Here is a 22,890-nt window from a genome sequence, read left to right on the forward strand (position 1 = left end):
TATTGATGGCAAAAATTGAAAAACTTCTGTACTAGTGACAAACAAAAATATAAAAGTTATTTACTATTAACGAAAAAATGGCAAAGCTGTTACAGCGCGTACTGTTGTCAAAAATGGGAAAGTTGTGCGTACAGATGGCCAAAAATAGCAAAGACGTTATGCATCATTGGAAAAAAAAGGCAAAACCGATATATAACGTCGGCACAAAATTGTAAAACTAATATGTACTGTTGACAAAAAGAATTTAAAACAGGTATGTCTTATTAGCAACAAAAATGGTTAAACCCTTATGTACCATTGGCAAAAAAAAGGAAAAACTTTTAAGTGCCGTGGCAAAACTGATGCGTATTGATGGCAAAAATTAAAAACCTTCTGTACCAGTGACAAAAAAAAATATAAAAGTGATTTACTATTAATGAAAAAATGGAGAAACCATTATTTACTGTTGATAAAAGATAGAAAACTGTTGCAGCGTGTACTGTTGTTAAAAATGGGAAAGTTGTGCCTACAGTTGGTAAAAAGTAACAAAGACGTTATGTACTGTTGGAAAAAATAGCAAAACCGATTTATAACGATGGCACAAAATTCCAAAACTAATATGTATCGTTGACAAAAAGAATACAAACAGGTATGTACTTCTAGCAACAAAAATGGTAAAACCATTATGTACCATTGGCCAAAAAAAGAAAAAACTTTTAAGCGTCGTGGCAAAACCGATGGGTATTGATGGCAAAAAAATTTTGTGTTGTTGGTAGAAATAGCAAAACCGAATGTGTAATAATGGCAAAACCGTTATGTGCTATTGAAAAAAATGGCAAAACCGTATACATCATCGAAATATTGGCAAACCAACGTATACTGATGGCAAAATATCGTAAAAAATTTTGTACCGGTGACAAAAACGAAGATAAAGCAAAATGGAAATGAACAAAATAATAAAATCTTAAAAATGGTACAAGTCATTGTGAAGCGTTGTAAAAAAAACAAAAAAAGAGAATCATTAATTTGATATTACTCGTTACGTAGAGTATAATTACATATGTATAATAAATAATCAAACATCATAAATATTATGTAAAGGCAGAGCCAGAGCCATATCTTATTATGAATCGTTGATAACTTCTTCAATCCAGTCTAAGTAGTAGGATACTCGCTGATAAACTCCTGGGTAGTCCTTGAATGCACACCCGTTACCAAAAGAAACAATACCAACTTGAATAACCTTGCCACCCTTATTGTCAATCATTAACGGTCCTCCAGAGTCTCCCTAAAGAAGGAAAATGCTTCTGATAGATTAAATAGCTAAGCACTAATACACAAATCTTCATGCGGGGGGATTTGAACCTGAGCCCCATGCATAACTCAAAATGTTTGATATGTATTATTGAACTATAATTTCTTATGCTGCCTGTATACTCTACCTATTTTAGAACCTTTTCAAAGACCCTCCGCCTTGAAGTAAATTTCCCACTACATTTCCTACTTCAAACCTCATTTTGTCGATAGTTAGGTTGTAGACGGGTATTCTTTTCGACTGTCAATAGTTTAGCGAATCTTTGGTTTGACAAATTTTGTGTTGACAAATTTTTAGGAAAATGATTCTGGTAGATTAAATAGCTAAGCACTAATACACAAATCTTCATGGGGGGGGGCTTTGGACCCGAGCCCCATGCATAATTCAAAATGTTTAATATGTATTATTTAACTATAATTTCTTATGTTGTCTGTATACTCTACCTATTTTAGTACCTTTTCAAAGACCGTCCGCCTTGAAGTAAATTTTCATGTACATGTCTGACTTCAAACCTGATTTTGTCGATTTTTAGGTTGTTGACGGGTATTCTTTTCGACTGTCAATAGTTTAGCGAATCATTGGTTTGACAACTTTTGTGTTGACTAGTTTTGACAATTACATGATTTAACAACTAAAAGATTTAGTTTGAAAAATAAGTGAGTTGCTTACAGAATTCAAAATTTAATTACTAGACCATCAATATTCGCAAAGTGAGGCGCCTTTGGAATTATATCCCTTCTCTTACTATTTCCTTGCATTTCACCGCCAATGCCTACCGTAACCTCCAGCTAAATTTCCTTCTCCCTAGTCAATTTCCCCCCTTCGATCTTGCCTCCTTCGTTCTGTTTGAAGAAAAAATCCTCTTTTATATTCCCAACAAAATGTTCCACTGAAAGACACACAAGAAATTTCATCACATTCGTACTTGATATGTTAAATTAGTGACTCTCCTCCCCTCTCCCTCCCACTCTCTTTTTATCTTACAAACGGTTATTTAACGGTTATTTTGAAAATTTGAGCTTCCTTTTTATAGTCTAAATTGTGTTTTTAACTTCTTTTTTTTTAACTAAATTATGTTTTATATTGTTTTTATTTGGTTAGCGATTTTCAAAAATAAGTTTTATGTTACTAAAAATCTTTAGATAGAGTAACATTGTTGTAGTTCTTCATATTGCCCGAAAAAAGGAACCACAGCATACACAACAGCATACAGCATTGGACAACAAAGTCAGTTTTTTTATTTTGTTTCTTTAAATATAACAGCAAATCCCCGTCTGAAATATTTCCATATATTTGCAAATTTTTATCATAAATTTTTACTAGTTTTTTTTAATTCAAAATAAAATTTTTAGTGAAAGAATTCCAATGAAGTATCCCGAATATTTGAATAATATTCTAGAACACAATATGTACCTGTGGCACCAATAATAAAATTATGCCTTAGAAGCTCTGTGAAGGTATTTTAGGTCCAGTGGCAAACACAATGGCAGCCCATAAGTAGCGAAGTAAGCTGTTTTCTGACTTTTAATTGACATTTTTCTCAGTGAACCATTAGAAATTCCCTCTGGAATTTCTGTTGGGTCACTAACAGGTCATTAGCTTGTAGTAGGGTATTATGTCCTTTATATTATTTATACGTATTTATATGCACAGGAATAATTTGAGTGAATTATTGGGGAAAAAGGTTTAAGAATTAGATAAAAGTTAAGTTTTTCCGTTATATTCATTTTATCACTTTTTTTCTCACCTGAAACTGTTTATTGTTTGAAATTATGCGCATATTGCTGCTTTGATATTTCTTACTATATAAGTGAGTGTAGTCACTTTTGAATTGATGCTGTCAATTACGAGAATATTTTCGCCTATAAGTCTAATAAATTCGCTATTTTTGATTTGCCGAAAGAATAAGAAATATTTATATAAATCCAGCATCGAGTTAAGGCTAAGATTCCTTAGGATTTTTCTCAAGATCCTGAACATATGATCTTGGGAAATGTATATATGTTACCGGGAATGTCTGAAATTTTGTTAATGTCGAGATTCTTCGGTGAATACCCGAAATTAATTTTTCTCTGCTTGGATTCAATTAGCTTTGTGAATCAGCTTTATCAGTTTTATGCAAGTTATGATGGTAAATATTAAAGTTAGTTTAGATTGTGTTAGGTTAACTTTTCTTATAAATATAAGAAATTGGGCTAAAACCCTAAGCTAACCTAACCTAACCTGTCATCATCAAACCTTGCATTAAATTGAAAAAGTTGACTTGCAACGCTGGATAAAAAAGGTATTTCGGACATTCACCAGTGAATGCCGACATTCACGAATTTCGGACAGTCACGGTAACATATATATTAAACATTATCCTAAAATTATAATCATTAATCATTAATGAGCATTGGGAATTGTTAAATTCTTAGTGGCAACTATGCGCTGAATAGTATATTACCGTGATAAGGGGTAAATCACTGAGCGAGCTTCCAAAGTGCCAACAAATTAAAATCATTTTTTACCTAGTGGGCCCAACTGAGGCCTATTCATACCTGAAAACAGCGATTCTCAAAGATTTTCAATTTGGTTGTTTCAAAATTATAAAGTTTTTAGGGAAATATCAGACTTTTGTCTGTGTCGCCACGTTGGTTCCCAAAGACAATTACGCCTTCAAAGGAAAGCAACACCTTCTGAAGTTGTTTGGTGCCCCATGTTTTTAGCTTATTTTTTGCTGATTTCCCACCCACGTTTCTCCTTTTTAAATTTGTTACTACTTTTTAATGAAAACCTGCATTACCGCGTCTGGAGGTCCTTTTCGTTAAAAATTGAATTCCCTATTTTTCTAAGATATATATGACTGTATGAGTTTCCATTTCCCAATTTCAAAACTCAAGTTTCATTTTCACTGTGCTTTGTACTTTAAGGATGAATCAAATGGTCTGGTCTGGAAAATTTTCCTTCTTCGTTTTTCACCCCTTCCCCTTATTCTCTGGAAACATCCTTTGATACCTTTTAGGGTGTTTAAACCTATTACCTCCATACGCATATTATATTCAGGCATTCTAGATTTGGATTTCTTTACACGGATGGCAAAGATTAGGTTTCTTCAAAATAGGATGTAACCCAAAGTATAAACACATACTGACAAGTACTGACAAAACCTATCCTCTCCACACAAAAAAGTGACCCTTTGTCCGCGTCTCCGGAGACGATTCCATACCTATGCGAACCTGGCTTCGAAATCACAAGTTCCGTAGGTGATTATACTTGTTCCGTAAAAGCTGTATTAAATTTAATTAATTGGCTCGGAGCGATTAAGTAGTACAACATTTCCCCTCTAGAGGCGCTGAGGTATGCGGGATCACTTTTGGAAAGTTTTGTCAGTACTTGTCAGTATGTGTTTATACTTTGATGTACAAAGTATAAACACTTTGATTTCGTACATTAAACTTAATTTTCTTAAAGTACAGTGGACAATGAAGTTCTTAAATGACAGAGAAAACGAAATATTGTCTTTTGAATTGCTTAAGCAGAAACTTACGCAACCATATATATCTTTAAAAATTAGGGAAAAAAACGGAAGTTTAATTTCTACTGGAAATGAAATTTTAAAATTGAAAATTTTGAAAAACGAATGGAAATGTTTAAGTTGTGAATTTAAATTTCTATGTGTCGTCATGCAGTTTTTTTCAGTAACAGGCACCACATTTGAAAAAAAGAAACGTTGGTCAAGATCAACAAAATATAGGCAAATAATATATAGCACCTACAGCTTAAGAAGGTTCAGCTTTCCTTTAAAAGTGTAGTTGTATTTGGGGATCGTTAGAGTGTTAAGACTCAAATTTTACCGGAGGCTTTGTCAAAGTTAGATATTTATTTTTGCTTATGTACCAAATTTCATAATTTTGAAGTAACTCAGGGAAAATTGCGGTTTTCAGGTATTAATAGACCTTATTTGGGTTTGGGGAAGGGGTAATATTTTTGCTTTGGTGTCCAAGGTAAATCAAACTTAAATTTGAAAAAAATAATGAGGTTTTTACCTCACTAATTTACTCTTATTGGGGGGTTTCATTTTAAAAATGACCGCATTCACCAATATAATATGATAATGTCAGAGTAGCGAATATGTGTATGATTGCAAACTATAAACAGTTCTGGCCTAAAAAACTTCTGTTATTATTTTAAGCTATTAATCTTCTTTCCTCCCCGATATTGTATCCATAATACTAGTACAATTAAACATTTACATAAAACGCATAACATACGATACCATAGTTCACATTATTTAGCAACTAGTAACTCTACAAGAGGTCCCAGAGGGAATTTTGAATTATTTGAGCAAAAACTTCAACTATATCAGACCCAAAATATCGACAGTGAAAATTCGTCCGACAAATTTATGGACTTAACGTTCCCTTTTTAAAATAAGAAGTGTTTTTGGAAATTTGTCTTCAGGAGGGGAGGGGGGGGGGTTTATTCCCGAACAAAATGTGACTTTTCTGAAAAAATAAATTATTTTTGTTTACTGTTTCAAGTCTGGTTCAAAAGGAGGGTGTCAGGAACCTAACATTTACCTTTAAAATAGGCAGTATTTATTTACAATCTTAACAGGAGGGGGGCAGGATTTCCTTCCCTCTCATTTTGGTTCGCCTTTGAAAATCACATATTGAAGTTTAAATTGTTACTTAATTCAGCCAAGGGAGCCTTGCCTATTCTTGCATTTTAAAGTTTGTTAAATACCATCAGTTTTAATATAAAAGATTCTAGTATCCTTTTGTAGTATCCATTTGAGTATCCTAGTATCTAGATACTATAGATACTATTCTAGATACCTATAGATACTATACTCTACTAGATACTGTCCTAGTGTCTAGTACACTAGTATCCACTTGAGTGTACTTAAATCCTATTATCCATTTGAAGAGAACGTACCTGACAAGTTCCCTGATTCCCTTCTGGATAACCCGCACAAATGTGAACCGTGTTGTTAAACTTGACTCCGGCCTCACCATAGCTCTTGCATGATTCTTGAGGTAGTATTGGAACTGTAAGATGTTTGAGTACTTCAGACGGAGGCTTGTTTACGGATATATTTTTACTATACGGCATTACTATGCTTCTGTATAGTAAGTCTGTAGTAACATTGCTGGAAATTGTTTCATTATTTGGCTTCACCGGTGGACGATAGCCTTCTCGTGCTTTTGTTATTCCCCAGCCTGTAAATAATTTATCATTAAACGGATTGCAATTGTATTATTAAAGTACTTAGAGCCTCAAAATGAAAACACTTTTTCTCCTTTGGTCCATATTAGGTCTATCAAACAGTTCGTAGTAACGAACTGTAAGTAAGGAGCTACACGGCTCAATAGTAACCAAAACTCTAAAAACCGTAATTTTGACTCTGTAAGTTTGACTCGAACCGTAACTTTGACTCTGTCACACAATTTTTTTTTTTAAACAATAAAAAACTTTAGCGTAAAGAGCGAGGCGTTGAGGAGGGGACAGCCCCTTTCATGTACGGAATAATATCTGTTCGTTTTAAGTTTTAATGTCGCTCTTTACTTTCAGTTAAAAAAATGGTTTTTTTTATTTAATTTATAACTAAAACCACGATTTAATAAGATTGCCCGTTGTCTGAAAATTACGAAGTTGTTAGGACAGTAGAACATTTTCGCCAGGGTTATCACGTTGGGAACAAATAAGGAAAAATTAATTAGTTAAGTTTGATTACTATTTTCGTCTGTAAAAATTATAACATAAACGACCTGTTGATTTCTAAAGACAACTGAACCTTCAAAGGAAAGCTACACCTTCTTAAGCTGTTCGGTGCCACGGTTTTTCACTCATTTTTTGCTGATTCTTTGCACAGTGTCTTTTTTAGTTTGGCACCTGATAGTAACAGTAGGTGCTTATGGAGGTATTATTTTTAAGATATATATGATTTTCTAAATTCTCACTTAATTAATTCAAACAAACAGATAACATATTCACTGTCCTTGGTACTGTGACTGTTTTAACAAAAAAATTGTAGAAATGAATATTGAAATTTTTTTTTAAGGCGAACAAAGGCCTTTTTTAAGGCCTGAAAAAGGCCAGAATTTTTTTTTTCTGGTCTAAAAAAGCAAATATTTTGGGAGGACAACCGCCTCCCTCTTCCAACGCTATAAGAGAAATTAGAAAAAACACCAAATATATGGACGAGACAACTGGGATAAAGTCAAACTGATAAAACCAAAGAGGGCGAAAGCCAACACGAAAAATAACAAATAAAAAACTAAATCTGGAAGAATCTCAAATCTAAAAACCTAACAACGCGGAAAACCAACAGTAGCAAACAAATAAAATCTAAAACCACAAAATTAAAAGTTTAAAGCAAAAATATAATTCCAAGAGCAAGCTTCTTACCAATATCAACGAATAGCAAAATCCAAAGATCTCATCAGTCACTAGTGCAAGACGAGAGCTTTGGATTTTGGTGAGTGGCCCGCTTTTTCAATAAGATTTTCGGCGACATTAAAGCTTAAAACGAACAGAAATTATTACGTATATGAGGGCGTCTGCCCCATCGTCAATACCTTGCTCTTTGCGCTAAAATTCGAATTTTGTTCCAATTCTTTAAGAATGACTCCTGAATCACTAAGACCGTTTAACTAGAATAAATAGCTCTTTTAAAAGTACTAAAAAAAAACTTTAGCGTAATGAACGAGGTATTGACGAGGGGGCAATCTCCCTCATATCCGCAATAATTTTGTTCGTTTTAAGCTTTAATGTCGCTCCTTACTTTAAGTTAAAAAAAACTCGTTTTTTTTTATTTAATTTTTTATCTTTTTAAAATAATGCTGGGAAATCCGGCACCCCCTTCATCAAAAATTCTCTTCTCCCTCTATAGAAAATTCCTCCATGAAAATTTTCTCCCACGTAACCCACGACCCCCCCCCACCAGAAAAAATCCCCCCGAAAACGTCTGTATACTTCCCAATAAACAACACTATATGTAAACAATGGCAAAGCTCCTGACTTGCAGCCCTGCCCCTAAGGACTGCGGGGGATTAGGTCATCCTCAAAGACATAGTTATTAGATCTTTCAACTATGCTGAACAAAATGGCTATCTAAAAATTTTGATCGGGTGACTTTGGGAAAAAATGAGCGTGGGAGGGGGCCTAGTTGCCCTCCAATTTTTTTGGTCACTTAAAAAGGGCACTTTAATTTCAGTTCGAATGAGCCCTTTCGTCACATTCTAGGACCACTGGGTCGATACGATCACCCCTGGAAAAAAAACAATAAAAAGCAAATAAACAGGCATCCGTAATCTTTCTTCTGGCAAAAAATACAAAATTCCACATTTTTGTAGATGTGAGCTTGAAACCTCTACAGTAAGGTTCTTTGATACGCAGAATCTGATGGTGTGATTTTCATCAATATTCTGTGACTTTTAGGGGTTGTTTCCTCCTTTTTTCGAAAATAAGGCAAATTTTCTCAGGCTTGTAACTTTTGATGGGTAACATTAAACTTAATGAAACTTATATATTTATAATCAGCATAAAAATCCAATTCCTTTGATGTATCTATTTGTGTCAAAATTTCGTTTTTTAGAGTACTGGTTACTATTGAGCCGGGTCGCTCCTTACTTATAGTTCTTTTGTAAGGAGCGTTACTACGAACTGTTTGAAAAACAGTGAAAGTTTTTTATATACTTCCGTTTACAACTCACTCAATTCTTCACAATCATCCATGATGAAGCTCATGATATAATTTCGTAAAATAAGATATTTCTTGCAAAAAAATTACTATCGTAAGCACCGAAGGACCGAATTTAAATTTATATATATATATATATATATATATATATATATATATATATATATATATATATATATATATATATATATATATATATAATATATAATATATACTGAAAACCCGTCGTATACAATAAATGTACAATGACAGAGTATACAAAAATACGAAAAGAGGGAACAAAACGATAATAATAACAACAAAAGCAACAACTTCTTAAATAGTATACAAAATAGTACGAAAAGTGGAAACTCAAAGATAGCATACTCAAAGATTACAAAAGAAACAACAACTTCTTCGAAAATAGCAATAAAGACAACAACTTTTGAAAGGAGAAAAAAAAAGGGAAACAAAAGGGAAAATTAAATAAGCAAACTTGCCCACTCGTGCTTTAGAATTTCTGGTTTTGTTTTTTGCCGGCTAATAAGTGTCTGAACAGCTAGATTCGGGTCCGCTAGGTTATAGCGCCGAATCAGAAAACTATTTTTTGTCCAAGGTTGCAATTTTAGTAGGTACTTTGCAAAACGGAAAAATATAGAGCGGATTTTAGACTTTTCACGGTTTGCCAATAAATTCCAGAAAGGAGTCACATATAATATATGTGGCAGAGCGGTAGCGTTGTAAATACTTGCCAGTAGTGGACGGTTAAAGCTCAGAGTGGATTTAACGATCAAAGCATAGGAGCTGGATATTCGCCGTTCAAGATGTGAGATCAGGAGGGAACGGGTATACTGTAATGAGGAACCTAGTGGAAGCCCTAGATATACTATTTTATCAACTGGTTTTACTGAACAATCACCTAGTGTGATATTAGTAGGAGGGTCATTCTTTCAATCATAAAGCAAAACTTCCGACGTTTGGGAGCTAAATCTTAGACCAACTTTCTCGTAGTTGGAATGCAGACACGAGAATATTTCTGAAAGGCGGTTAAGCGTCCAACTGAGATTCAGCGTGTCATCGGCATAGCACACTAGGGAGATGTCAATGGACCTGAGACTGCATGATGAAGGACAGCTGTCTTGAGGTTCAATAATGTAGTTATTGAAGAAATTGGGGGATAAAACTGCTCCCTGATGGGCACCTTTATGGACTGGTATCAAAGCTGACCGTGGGGCTGGCGGAAGGCCTTTATCGGGAGAGAGCTTGAGTCGCACGTGAAGGTGAGAATAAATATCACGGAAAGCCTGGATGTTATTTGAGTTCACTCCTCTTTTAGCTGAGTTTAGCAACATACGTGCATGAATCAATGAATCAAACGCTCTCTGTAGGTCTAAGCCCCCGATCGCTAGACTTTCTCCTGATTTGTGTGCATCCAGGAGTGAATATGCAACGACATGGAGCGCTTCCGCACAACCAATGCCGCGTTGGAAATCGAATTGTCTTGGTGGGCTACAACACAGTTTTTCAAACTCATCTACGAATAAAAGTTCAAATAACTTGCAGAAAGTGGTAGCAACCGTGATTGGACGGAAAGAGGAGCAATGCATAGTAACTTTTCCTTTTTTAGGAGCTGGCGTAAGATCTCCAATTTAGAAAGAGGTTGGGACAATACCTTGAATGAGGATAATCTGTAGCAGCAGTATCACATAACTAATGAGAGCAGGCCCACCATTTTTTAGATGGAGTGTACTGATCCTGTCAATCTCAGAAGAGTTCTTAGGTTTTATGGGAGAGATGACTCTACACACAGCTCGCTCACTTACAAGATAATCACTCCGAGGACAACTATCTAAGAAGTCGTTCAACTCAGCTTCGTATATTTCGTTGAGGACTGGGTCGGGAGGCAAAAATTCTGACCCATAATATGCGTACCATTCAGAGTCAGGGATTACAGATGCGGATAAAGACTCATCGCCTTTAGAGGACATAAAACACCAAAGGAGAGAAGGAATAATTTGGGCCCGTGTAGATTCAATATCAATCATCTTATTTCCGTGAGCTTGTAGCTCTCTCGCAAATTTCCTTTCTGTGAGCCGGTGGATTGACTTTATTAACCCCAACAGGGGTCGTCCACCAGAAACACACATTTGAAGCCAACATTGAAAAATAGAGTGGGTATCCACTAACTCTGGATTTTCAGACCAGCCATGAAGGGTGTTATGACGGGGTCTACTTAGAGGGACGGAAGCTTTTTCAGCACAGCGAAGGGCATGGCCAATTTCTGCGCAATAAAAGTCAACTGATAGTTGTGTTTCCTTCCTTGAAAGAGCAGTTAATCCAGAGAGAAGATGGAAAGGGACACGGATCTTACTAAGGACTCTGGCGGCTTCTTCTTGAAATAAAACGGGGTTAATTTTACACCAATCACGGCGAGACCTAGGAGGTGTTTTTGAAGTTGTTTGCGTTTGTGTATCTGAGCTGTGGCAAGGAATATCGGCTGAGAACTGTATTGGTAAGTGATCAGACAGCTGAAAATCAAGCACAACCTTGACAGGTGAAATCCTGAGATTTGCGGACGCAACGACGTGATCGAGATCTGATGTGGACATTGAGGTGTGTACATGTGTAAAATTTAAATCTTTGCACTTGAGATCAAACTGGTCTCCAAAAATACTAAGCAACAACGTAGAACGTAAAGACCTAGATAAGAGCGGTTCATTCAAGTCGCAATTGAAGTCACCAACTAGTATGCATTCAAGGCTTAAGGATCTAATACGGTTAATACACTGTCCGAGTTTATCACTAGAATAAGTAAAAGCACGCTCCAAACGCTCATCATGGTAATTTGTAGGCAAATATACATTAATAAAAACAAAGCCCTCAACACGAATCGCCAGAAAATTATCATTGACTTCAAATACACTAGATCTTAGAGTCGAACGAACAAAAGTGGCAATACCACCGGAAGGTCACCCTTTTCCACTTAGCTGCTTCGCTGAAACTGAATAGACCGATACTGAACTATTAAAACTAAGAATACTTTTACTGCGGCTTTTGACGAAATGTTCTTGTAAACAGACAACTTCATTTTGCTCAAAAAAAACATCTGAGATCGAATTTTTATTCGTGTACGAGCCATTAATGTTCAACGATAAACATTTATCTGCATAATATTCAGAATTTTTTTCTTTTGTGGATTACTATGTGAGGGACATTTTACACTGTAACACGTGTGACTGCCGATTGTGTATTCAGCGCAGAATGTCGGCTGTCTGCATTTTTCATCTCGCGTAGAACGATGTTCACTTGAGGCTAGTCTAAAGCATAAAGGTTCAACCGTACACTGGGAAGCGAGATGACCGATTTTGTGACAGTTATAGCATCGTCTTGGCAAGAACTTAAACGGATCAGCAGGTAGACGCTCGTAGCCGATAATCACCGAAACACTCAGAAATTGTTGGAGCTCACTAAGAGTGTTAAAATACGCTTTGAAAGAACGGGATTTTCCGCACTGTTCAGTCTTCGTACTATTCGGGATTAGATATTTTAGTCCTTCACAGTTTATATCCTCAGGGACATTTCGAAGCACAGCTATGTGCAGGGGTTCTTGATCAGTAAATTTGAGATCGGGCTTGAAAGATATTGCTTTCTCAACGATTTTCGCTGCTGCAGCCTTCGACCTGACCACTAGCTTCCATTCGTTTGCAGATTTGCGAAGTTCACTAATGTCATTTGTATTTTCACAGAAACTGTCTATGAAAGCTTTCCGGTCATTTGGGCCATTGAGCTCCTTGGGGGGATTTTTCAAGACGACAGAATAGGTAGAGTTTCTGGGGTTGGACGTTTCAGATGCACTACGACTGCTTGTGAAAATACTGGTGGCTTGAGTGGACTGGGTGGCAAAAAAATGATCAAGCGTCCAAGAGAGCTCATTTACTTTCGCAGTAACTGTTTCATTCACCACATCTCCGATGACCGGAACCGAGCAGGGGTTAAAGATGACAAATTTTGGCATGTTCACATTTTTTTTCGCAGCTGAAACTAGAATTTTGCATATTTCAATGATATTGTCCTCATCTTTAGAGTAGGTCACAAGACGATTCGTAATATTCAACTCAGTATGAAGGATTCACTTTGCCTTTATAAAATCTTCATGTGTATAGAAAGCAACACACGCTTTTACGATACACTCCAATTTTATTACATCTGTTAGTGCTCTCGTTACACAATTCAGTAACGGATTCAAAATAATTTTTTCACTTTCAGCCATCGTATTTCTAAGCGTAATTAAATCTTAAAGTAAAGTCACAAAACAATGACTTGCCCGCAAGGGGGCTTTTTTAAGTCCCCCCACTTTCCAATAAACGCCTTCTAATTATCCAAATAAAATAATTCAATCCAAATGAATAGCAGAAATTCACTTACGAGAGAAGTAAGGGAAGCGTTGGAGGCTGACTACCTTGTCCCCGCAATTTAAGGGGCAAGCACAGCGGGTACCACGGCTCTTGCAGAAAACTCTCTCAACCCGCGTCTGCCTACTTCTCTCCTGTCACTTTTATCACAGCGTAAATGCCGATCCTGGTCCTAAAACTATTTTGGATTTTTGCATTATTTTTGATTTTTGGCTTATATATATATATATATATATATATATATATATATATATATATATATATATATATATATATATATATATATATATATATATATATATATATATATATATATGTATATATATATACGCTACGAAAACTTTAAGAAAAAGAAAGTTTTTTTTAAAGAAAAGTAAAGGCCATATTAAACTTAAGAACAGTAGAAATAGAAGCCTACAATAATTCAAACTCAAAACGACCAGAAACTATTATTAAAGAATAAAAAAGGAAGGGAGAATAATTGGTATGGCGCTAATCAATCAGGAACCCTTATCGCTATCTAAATTCAGAAAGTGCAAAGATTTTCAAACAGAGGTGTTTATTGTTTAAAGTTCAGGAAAGGTCTGCCCATTTCATATGAAAACAAACTAGTCTTATCTAGGCTCTCCGCCAAAACAGGTAACTAGATTTTTCAAATATCACAGGAACTACAATCTGAGAAAACAAATATCACGACGTGAAAAAAAATGATAAACTATCCAGTTGCGGATCCAGCGGGAGGGGGGCCCCCCGCGGGACCCCCGTAAAGTAGTCTAAAGTAGTGTAATTTACCTAATTAACGCAAGTTTGCATTAATTAAACTTGCTCCTAACGTAAGTTTGTCGAAGCAACCTATTTTGCACCCCCCTCCCCTAAAAAGATCCTGGATCTGCCCCTGAAACCATCACACCTATTCCACCAGTTATTAGAAGAAAAAAAAATTCATTATTTTCACAAATTTCATCAACCCCCAGCCTCATTTTTTACAAAATCTTACATAGGCCAATCATTTGAGTCCACTGTATGTAGATAATAGATTAAGTCATAATTTGTATATAATTATGTATATAATTTGTATATAATTATTCATACCTGTGAGATGGGACACTTGCAAACCACTTGGCTGGCTCACCAAGTTTTTTTCTGCTTTCGCAATTACGAACAATGCACGTTATAACCATTTCTCATACTAACCCGCTAATGCAGAAATAAGTGGGAGGAGCTTTTTGTTCGCACCGAGAACAAAGACCAGAAATGATCTGCGATAAGCTTACTGGATAATTATATGAACTGTGGGTAAAACTAAGTAAAATAAGAAAAAATATAAATGCAAACCTAAAAGAGATATTAAAAAAAGAAATGGGGAAACAAAACAAGCACAAAACTTGGGCAGCACCAGCACCAAACAATAAAAGAGGAATACTAGCGGGATATTTTGTGTATTTTTTCTGTAATGAAGGGGGCAAATTTTTTTTTATATCTGGAAGTAAAACAGTGCGTGGGGAACAAAATTCCTATTTTAAAACAACCCAAGGCGAGCGGAACTTTGGTAGGGAATGTCTTTTGGGGATAACATTTTCCGCACGAGGGTTTGCGATTTCATTTTTTTTGCAAAACATTATTTGCCTGTTCTTGCAATTTTTTTTTTGCAGCGTAACACTCCTACACTCGAGTTTTTCCAACCTAGTTTTTTTTTAGAAGTAGAGAGTATAGAATCTTGCCTTCCTTAAAAATTATTCACATGGCTCTTTTTTGAATGGATTCAAGTTTTCTGATTCATCCCGGGAGATGGTAGGGTGCCAAACAGGACAAGCATGTTCAATATTTGAGCGGGCAAAAAAGTGGGCTGGAAGTAACACAGCGAACGGGGGACAAAATAGGGATGGGCTCAGAAACAGCTCGAGGCGGCCGTAATCTGGATTGGGAGTGACGTTTGGGGAAAATATTTGCTGTCCGATGGTTTATTATTGCATTTTTGCAAAACGGAGGCACAACGAAACCCTCTTGCGGTCAAGGGTTTCCAAACTAGCTTTTTTAGGATACTGAACTAGTTTAGTATTCAGTTGAATACTAAACTTCAGAGTTTAAAATTTGATAATGTGGAAGATGGTTGGAATAATTTTAGAAAAATAATTTGTGAAGTTTCTGAAGGTGTCTTAGGGAAGAAAGCTAAAACTGCAGCTAAGAATATCTGTGAAAAAACTTTATGTTTAATAGAGAGGAGAATGGGCTTGTACAAGAATTATCTGAGTAATAGATCATATGAAAACAAAAGGAACGTAAGGAAAGTGGAGAAAGCATTAAAATATGAACTAAGGAGGTGTGAAGTGGATGCCATGGATAAAATTGCCGAGGATCTGGAAGATGCAGCTAGACGGCAGAGTAGTAAAACATTGTACTGGCATGTTAATAAATTCGGAGGGAGTAGCCAATCTAAACTTGGCCCAGTAAAAGACAGGAATGGGGCCACAATTAGCGATAAGAAAATAACTAAAGAGAGATTGGCCGAACGTTTTGATAATTTGCTAGACCGAGATAGAGTTGCAGGAAAACATTTAGAGGAAAATGAAAAATTTTTTGATACCTTGGATGTGAAGGAAGGTTTGTTTTGTGAGGAAGAATTAGCGACAGTACTAAAATGATTACAAAAAAAATAAAGCTCCAGGTGCTGATAGGGTGGTAAATGAGTTTATTAAATACGGTGGCTCTGAGGTTAGAAATAAGTTACTGAAGATTATGAATATGATTTTTGAAAAAGGGGAAGTACCTAACGATTTTAGCAAAACCTTAATTAAGCCACTTTATAAGAAAGGTGATAAAAGTGAGTTTTGTAATTATCGAGGCATTAGTCTGGTCTATGTAGGCAGTAAATAACTTAGTAATATGATACTTTTTAGACTGAGAGATGCCGTAGACAAAGTTTTAACAGAAGAAAAGTGCGGTTTTAGAAAAGGTAGAGGATGTCTTGACTAACTTTTCACTCTTAGGCTAATAATTGAGAAGTGCCTGAGTTTTCAAACACCTTTGGTCCTCAGTTTTATAGATTATGAGCAAGCGTTCAATTCTGTTGATAGAAGAGCTTTAGTAAAGGTTTTATCCTTGTATGGTATACCAGACAAATACATTAAAGTGATTAGTGCTATATAAGAGAATAACACTACTGCGGTTAAGGTAGGACATGAGGTTAGCAGCTGGTTTTGTGTTAAATCAGGAGTTAAGCAGGGTTGTGTTCTATTTCCCTTTATATGGATTATTTTGATGGAATTTGTCTTAAGGAGCACAGGAAAGGCAATGGGAGACCACTGAATCAAATGGGGAGAAAAAGGTCTTCTGGACTTAGATTATGCTTATGATTTAAGCATCCTAGATGAAAGTGTGAGCAAAATGAATGAAGTTTTAGAGGTTTTGCGAGTTCTGCGTGCTAGAATAGGTATGAAAATTAATGTTAAAAAGACTAAGTCACTAAGGCTAGGAATAAGTGAATATGAAAAGGTGACGTTGGGTAATGAAAAGATTGATAAGGTGGGCAGCTTCCCTTACCTTGGTAGTATTATTAGTAAAGATGTTGGGAGTAGTTAAGATGTTAAAAGTAGAATAGCCAAGGCTCAGGGTGTTTTATCACAGTTAAAAAAAAGTTCGGAAGAATAGGAACATAAGTCTGCAAACCAAGATTAGAATATTAGAAGCTACCGTAATGACAGTGGTCAAATATGGCTCTGAAGCATGGGTGCTCAGAAAAGTGGATGAAGATTTTCTAGATGTTTTCCAGAGAAATTGCTTAAGGATTGTTCTGGGTACCCGGCTGACTGAACGTATTTCAACTAATAAGCTATACGAAAAATGTGGTTCAATACCGCTCTCTAGGGCTATAATAAAAGGAAGGTTGAGGTGGCTAGGGCACGTTGTTCGGATGAAGGATGAGATATTGCCGAAGATTGTTTTTTTCGGCCACCCGTCTAGGGCTAAACGGAAAGCAGGTCTTCCTCGTCTGGGGTGGGAGGACGTCATAAAGAAAGATTTAAAGGAAATGGGAACTTCTTGGGCGGGTGTAAAAAAGGAGGCTTTAAATAGATTAGGATGGAGGAGGAGCGTGCACAGCTGTGTTGGCCTCAGGCGGCTTGCTGCTGCGGTGAGTTGTTAGTAGTAGTAGTAATAGAGAGTATGGCACCTTGTCTTCTTTGAAAATTATTCGCAAGGCTCTGTTTTGGATTGATTCAATTTTTTCTGATTCTTCACGAGAGATACCAGGGTGCCAAACTGGACAATCATATTCGAGATGGGGGTGGACAAAAGAGATGTAAATCCTTATAGAATGGGAAGGGGACGCTTATTTTATCTAGGGGCTTAAGGAGGGAGATAAACGCATTAGCTCTATGGATGATATCTCTGACATGCGTATCCCACTTAAAAAACAACATTGTAATTTTTTCTTTAATTGTAGTTTTTGTGAATTTTTTGGAGAACCTTGTGATTTTTTTCTCTTGTGATTTTTTGCTTAATGTGACCATAGGATGGCATAGTAGATTAATGCTTTTCTGGCAATACGAAGTCAATTATAATATAACTAGATTATAAATTTTATAAAATCATTATCGTTCATTTGAGCAAATCAAAGCTAGAGACTTCCTAAATTACCAAGGATGGCAAAAAAGTGACAAAGAAAACCTGGCTTTTAGAACTCTATACGCAGCTATGCATTTTTTTTTTATAGTAGAGGATGCCAAAATTGAAATAAAGAATCATGGGCGAAAAGCCAAACAACTTAAAGAGATGTAACTTTCATTTGAATATGCATTTAAAATAAAATCATTCAATTTTAACAAGACACACTTTCATAGGTCAAGCCCAGATATGGTATTATTTAGTCAATCAATTAGTTATAAAATGTCAAATACTGTTATAATCAACGTCGGTCGCAAAAAGAAAAATTTATCAACGAGCACAAAAGTTGTGAGCACATTTGTCAACACGCACAAGTTCCCGAATTATTAAAAGCATGAAGAAAGCTCAGTACAAAACTTCCAGAATAACGCTGTGACATGGCGTAAATCGGAGTTAGTTTTGGGACTTTCACAGCCACTTATCTGGGGGTTAAGGATCTAAGAGGGAAAAAATGAGACAAAAAGAAGTTTTAGTAGGGGAACGGAGTGTAGGGGTGATTCACATTTCAGGAATAGTTTCTCACGACAAACGAAAAGTGGTCAAGTTCAAATGCTTTTAGGAAGAGCTGTTTTAGGTTATTGAATTAATTACTTTAAGCTTTTATGAGGTCAATGGGGGTAAGGAGACAAAAATACTAACTGTCAGGTCATAAAGGATTAATTAAAAAAATCGAATAATTAGATATGTCGTTATAAATTGCGCATGCTCTACATGAGTTGCATTTACGTTAAGTTAATTACGTTAATTTACCTTAAGTTAAGTCCATTTCCAATAGAATACTGTTCAAGCAAGGAAATAGAAAATCTTCACAATATGATTGAAGGTGTTAAAAAAGAATTTATACTCAGCAGTAACTGTAATACTGCCAATCTATAAAGGGGGTATACAATGAAGGGTATATACAAGGGTATAAAGGGTATATACAAAGGGTCAATAGAACAGGTACCCTTCCATCCAAGAACATGTAATAAATTCCTGAAAATTACAAGGAAACAGAATTTTCCCAGCCTTTTAAATCTCTTACCCCTAGCCCCACCCAAAAAACTTTGTGTTGGCTTACTGTGCTTAGGAGAAATTCCTGTCACTGCCCTCGCTTTCTATTATGACTGGAAGAAGCTGAAATAGGTAGATTTTTACAAAAAAACTAAAACTATCTAAAAGAATTCCTTTCAATTTGATATTATATGATAAAAAAAAAGAAAAAAAAAAACGGTACGAATCAAATAAGACAGTTGTACCTGCTACAGTTGCGACAACATTCATTGTTTCTTCAGGTTTGAACGAAAAAGGTAAACATATTGGCGCTATCAGAGGACTGAAAACAACAGAATGAACCAGCTCAATGATAGCTATATCGTGTTTGGGCCCTTTTGGAAAAGTTTCTTCTATATCGTCGTAGGTGATGAAGTGCTTCACTTCTATAAAAGCTGTTTTGAAACTAGGATTTAATGGGGATGTAGCCGTTGCATTATGTACTCCCAAGTGTGCATACATTTTCCTTGCACTAGAATAAGTAAGCTATACTGAGAGCGTATAAATTAAAATAATCAGAGTGCCAACTGCCAACTCTTATTTCTCTTCCAAGCATTAAAAACATGCTGCAATCTAACGATTCAACTATAAACTATGTACTAAAATTGATGAACTTGTATTACAAGACTCAAAGTATCGGTATATATATATATATATATATATATATATATATATATATATATATATATATATATATATATATATATATATATATATATATATATATATATATATATATATATATATATATGAAAGTTGATTCAGTTACCCCGGCAATTGAGAAAAAACCTTTCATCACTTTACCATATATCTCAAAACTTAGCGATAAACTTGAAAAATTAAAAAAAAACATAATCTCTCTGTTTCTTTCAGAACCCAACAAAAAGTTGAACATTTGCCAACAAAAAGTTGAATTTGCCCTGCATATTTTTGAAAATCTGACATATGGCTCTTTTTGACGAGGCAACCTTAATATCTACTGTAAATGGCCTACCACAATCTTATAAAGAGGTAATTGCGATAAAAAAATACATAAACCAAAATTTAGCAATAAACAGAGACACTGGAGATATTTCATTAAGCCCAATTTATAACAATTTAATTTTGAAGGACTCAATCAGTATTTTCGCCCGGTCTAACTTGAGAGAACCTATTTGCACATCAAATGAAGACCGAATTTGTAGACCAGGTAAAGCTATAGCAAAACAAAGGATTATTGCTCAATCATCTTGGTAAATTTCTTTTTCATTGATTCCAACCTGGTTCTTATTTAATTTTTGTTCTATCATTGTCAAGCAAACTTCGAAAGGTTCGATTTTCGTTGGTTTCTTTTTTCTTTTCTTGTTTTTTTTAGCACCGAGGACGACAAAATCCTCGTTTTTTCACCCTTTTTTTTATTTTATTTTTCATTTTGTTCCTTGTTTCTTCTCATTAGATCTCATTCTTCTTCTCATGAGATCTCAATGAGATCTCATCTCATTCTTCTCATTCTCATTAGATCTCATTAGATTCTTCTCATTCTTGATCTCATTAGAAAGCGGCAATGGATGTATTGGGGGCATATGGTGCGAATGGGGGATGGAAGGCTGCCGCACGACGCATGGTGTTGGACACCCCCCGGTCTCCGCAAATCAGGGAGACCGAAAATGACCCTTGGCAGGTCGCTAATGAAGGAGGCGAAGCTGGTGAGGTCCTCGTTTGAGGAGCTATGGTTGAAGGCTCAGGACAGGTCGTCGTGGCGAACCACTGTTGCTGCCTTATGCGCCCCCAGGCGTAGGAAGACCTAAGTCTAAGTAAGTCTAAGTCATTTTGCTATTTTCTTTCCTCTCTAAATTTCTATATATATATATATATATATATATATATATATATATATATATATATATATATATATATATATATATATATAATATATATACTTATATATTACAAATTACATAACTAGCATTTCATAACTAGTAGGGGGTTGACACACCCAATAATCCAAGATATATAGTTACTAGACCATTCAGCTATGGTGAAAAAATGGATGTGTTAAAATTTTGATTAGAAGTGTCTGGAAAAATATGAGCTAAAAAGGAGGGCTGAATGCTTTTCAATCAATTTTGACTCTTAAGAGGGCACTAGAACTTTTAATTTTTAATAAAACTAGCTCCTTTAAAATATCAATGATATTGCTAGCTATGATAGAGCATCGCTGCCTAAGTCCTTATATGCTCTATAGTGCTTATATGCCCTTTTAATTTTTGCCTGCATATAGGTGTTTCGTTTAATTGGAACTTCTCCCAAACGTTTCCCTAGAAAGTTCCAACTGAATGCCGTTAGTGTCGTTAGTTACAGTAACCGTAGAAGCTGCATTAAATGAAAGCCACAGTGTCTTCTGGCTAGCTCAAAATCCACAACCTACGAAGGTATGAAGGTGAAATTTTCCGAGAATATTTCTGTTGTACGGATGACAACCTGCCTTCCATATGCAGGTTATCAAAAGGCCACATCAGCAATATCTTAGGAACAGTTTCGTGCGTGAAATTAAAACATACAACGCTTGTTGTGGGGGATGTTGTGCCAACCGTAAGACAATATTTGCATGATATTATTATTGTCTCTACTCCTGCAACTACTGCTACTTTTACTGTCACTACTATTAACTGTAATACTACTGCTCTACTATATTTACCGGTGCTACTACTACAACTAATAAACCTAAGGGTATTAAGGCAAAAATTTGGGGCAATATTGTAACTGTATTGAAATAAATCGAAACACCCTATACCCTAAAAACTTGTTACTTCTAAGAAAAAATTTGTTAGTGTTAAGAAAAACTTTCTACTTTTAAAAGAAAACTTGTTAGCGTAAACGAAAAATTTTTACTTTTAAGAGAAATTTGTTATCTTTGAAGGAAAATCTTGCTGCTAACAGAAAACATTTCTTACTATTAAGAAAAGCCTGTTACTTCCAAGAGAAATTTGATAGTATTAAGTAAAACTTTGCTAGTATTAAGGAAAAAGCTGTTAATTCTAAGAAGAAATTTGTTAGTATTAAGTAAAAACTTTGTTAGCATTAAGGAAAAACTTGTTACTTCTAAGAAAAAATTTGTTAGTTTGAAGAAAAACTTGCTACTTCTAACAGAAAATGTGTTAGCATAAACAGAAAACTGCTACTTCTAAGAGAAATTTGTTATCTTTGACGGAAAACTTGCTGCTATTAGAAAACGTTGTTACTATTAATAAAAATATGTCATTTCCAAGAGAAATTTTACAGCATTAAGTAAAACTTTGTTAGTATTAAAAAAAATCTTGTTATTTTTAATAGATAACTTCTTAGCGCAAACAGTAAAATTCTTACTTCTAAGAGGAATTTGTTATTTTTGCCGGGAAAACTTGCTGCTATTAGAATAAATGTTTCACTATTAAGAAAAACCTGTTACTTCCAAGAGAAATTTAATAGTATTAAGTAAAACTTTGCTAGTATTAAGGAAAAAGCTGTTAATTCTAAGAAGAAAATGGATAGTATTAAGTAAAACTTTGTTAGTATTACGAAATAAGTTGTAACTTCTAAAACAATATTTGCTAGTTTGAAAAAATACTTGCCAGTTATAACAGAAAACATTAGCGTTAGTAGGAAATTGTTACTTCTAAAGGAAATTTATAATTTTTTACAGAAAACTTTCTGGTATTAGAAAACGTTGTTACTATTAAGAAATATATGTCATTTCCAAGAGAAATTTGACAGCATTAAGTAAAACTTTGTTAGTATTAAAAAAAATCTTGTTATTTCTAATAGATAACTTATTAGCGCAAACTGAAAATTCTTACTTCTAAGAG

At 35.1% G+C, this 22,890-nt stretch overlaps 1 protein-coding gene across 1 annotated transcript in view; it reads right to left on the bottom strand.

Moving 5' to 3' along the window:
• Positions 1–987: 987 nt before the first annotated feature.
• LOC148938424 (venom protease-like) overlaps positions 988–22,890 on the bottom strand; it is a gene marked incomplete at its 5' end in the record, with an annotated part of 38,835 nt that continues 16,932 nt past the window's right edge. The window contains 3 exons of the mRNA XM_089107802.1: positions 988–1,267; positions 6,215–6,498; positions 19,273–19,538. Of these exons, the coding sequence (XP_088963928.1) occupies positions 1,103–1,267; positions 6,215–6,498; positions 19,273–19,538 (715 nt within the window). The remainder of the gene's footprint in view (positions 1,268–6,214; positions 6,499–19,272; positions 19,539–22,890) is intronic.

Source organism: Artemia sp. Qi Xiang Cuo, unplaced genomic scaffold, assembly GCF_049724085.1.
Source record: "Artemia sp. Qi Xiang Cuo unplaced genomic scaffold, ASM4972408v1 HiC_scaffold_3312, whole genome shotgun sequence".
Classification (NCBI taxonomy): Eukaryota; Metazoa; Arthropoda; class Branchiopoda; order Anostraca; family Artemiidae; genus Artemia; species Artemia sp. Qi Xiang Cuo.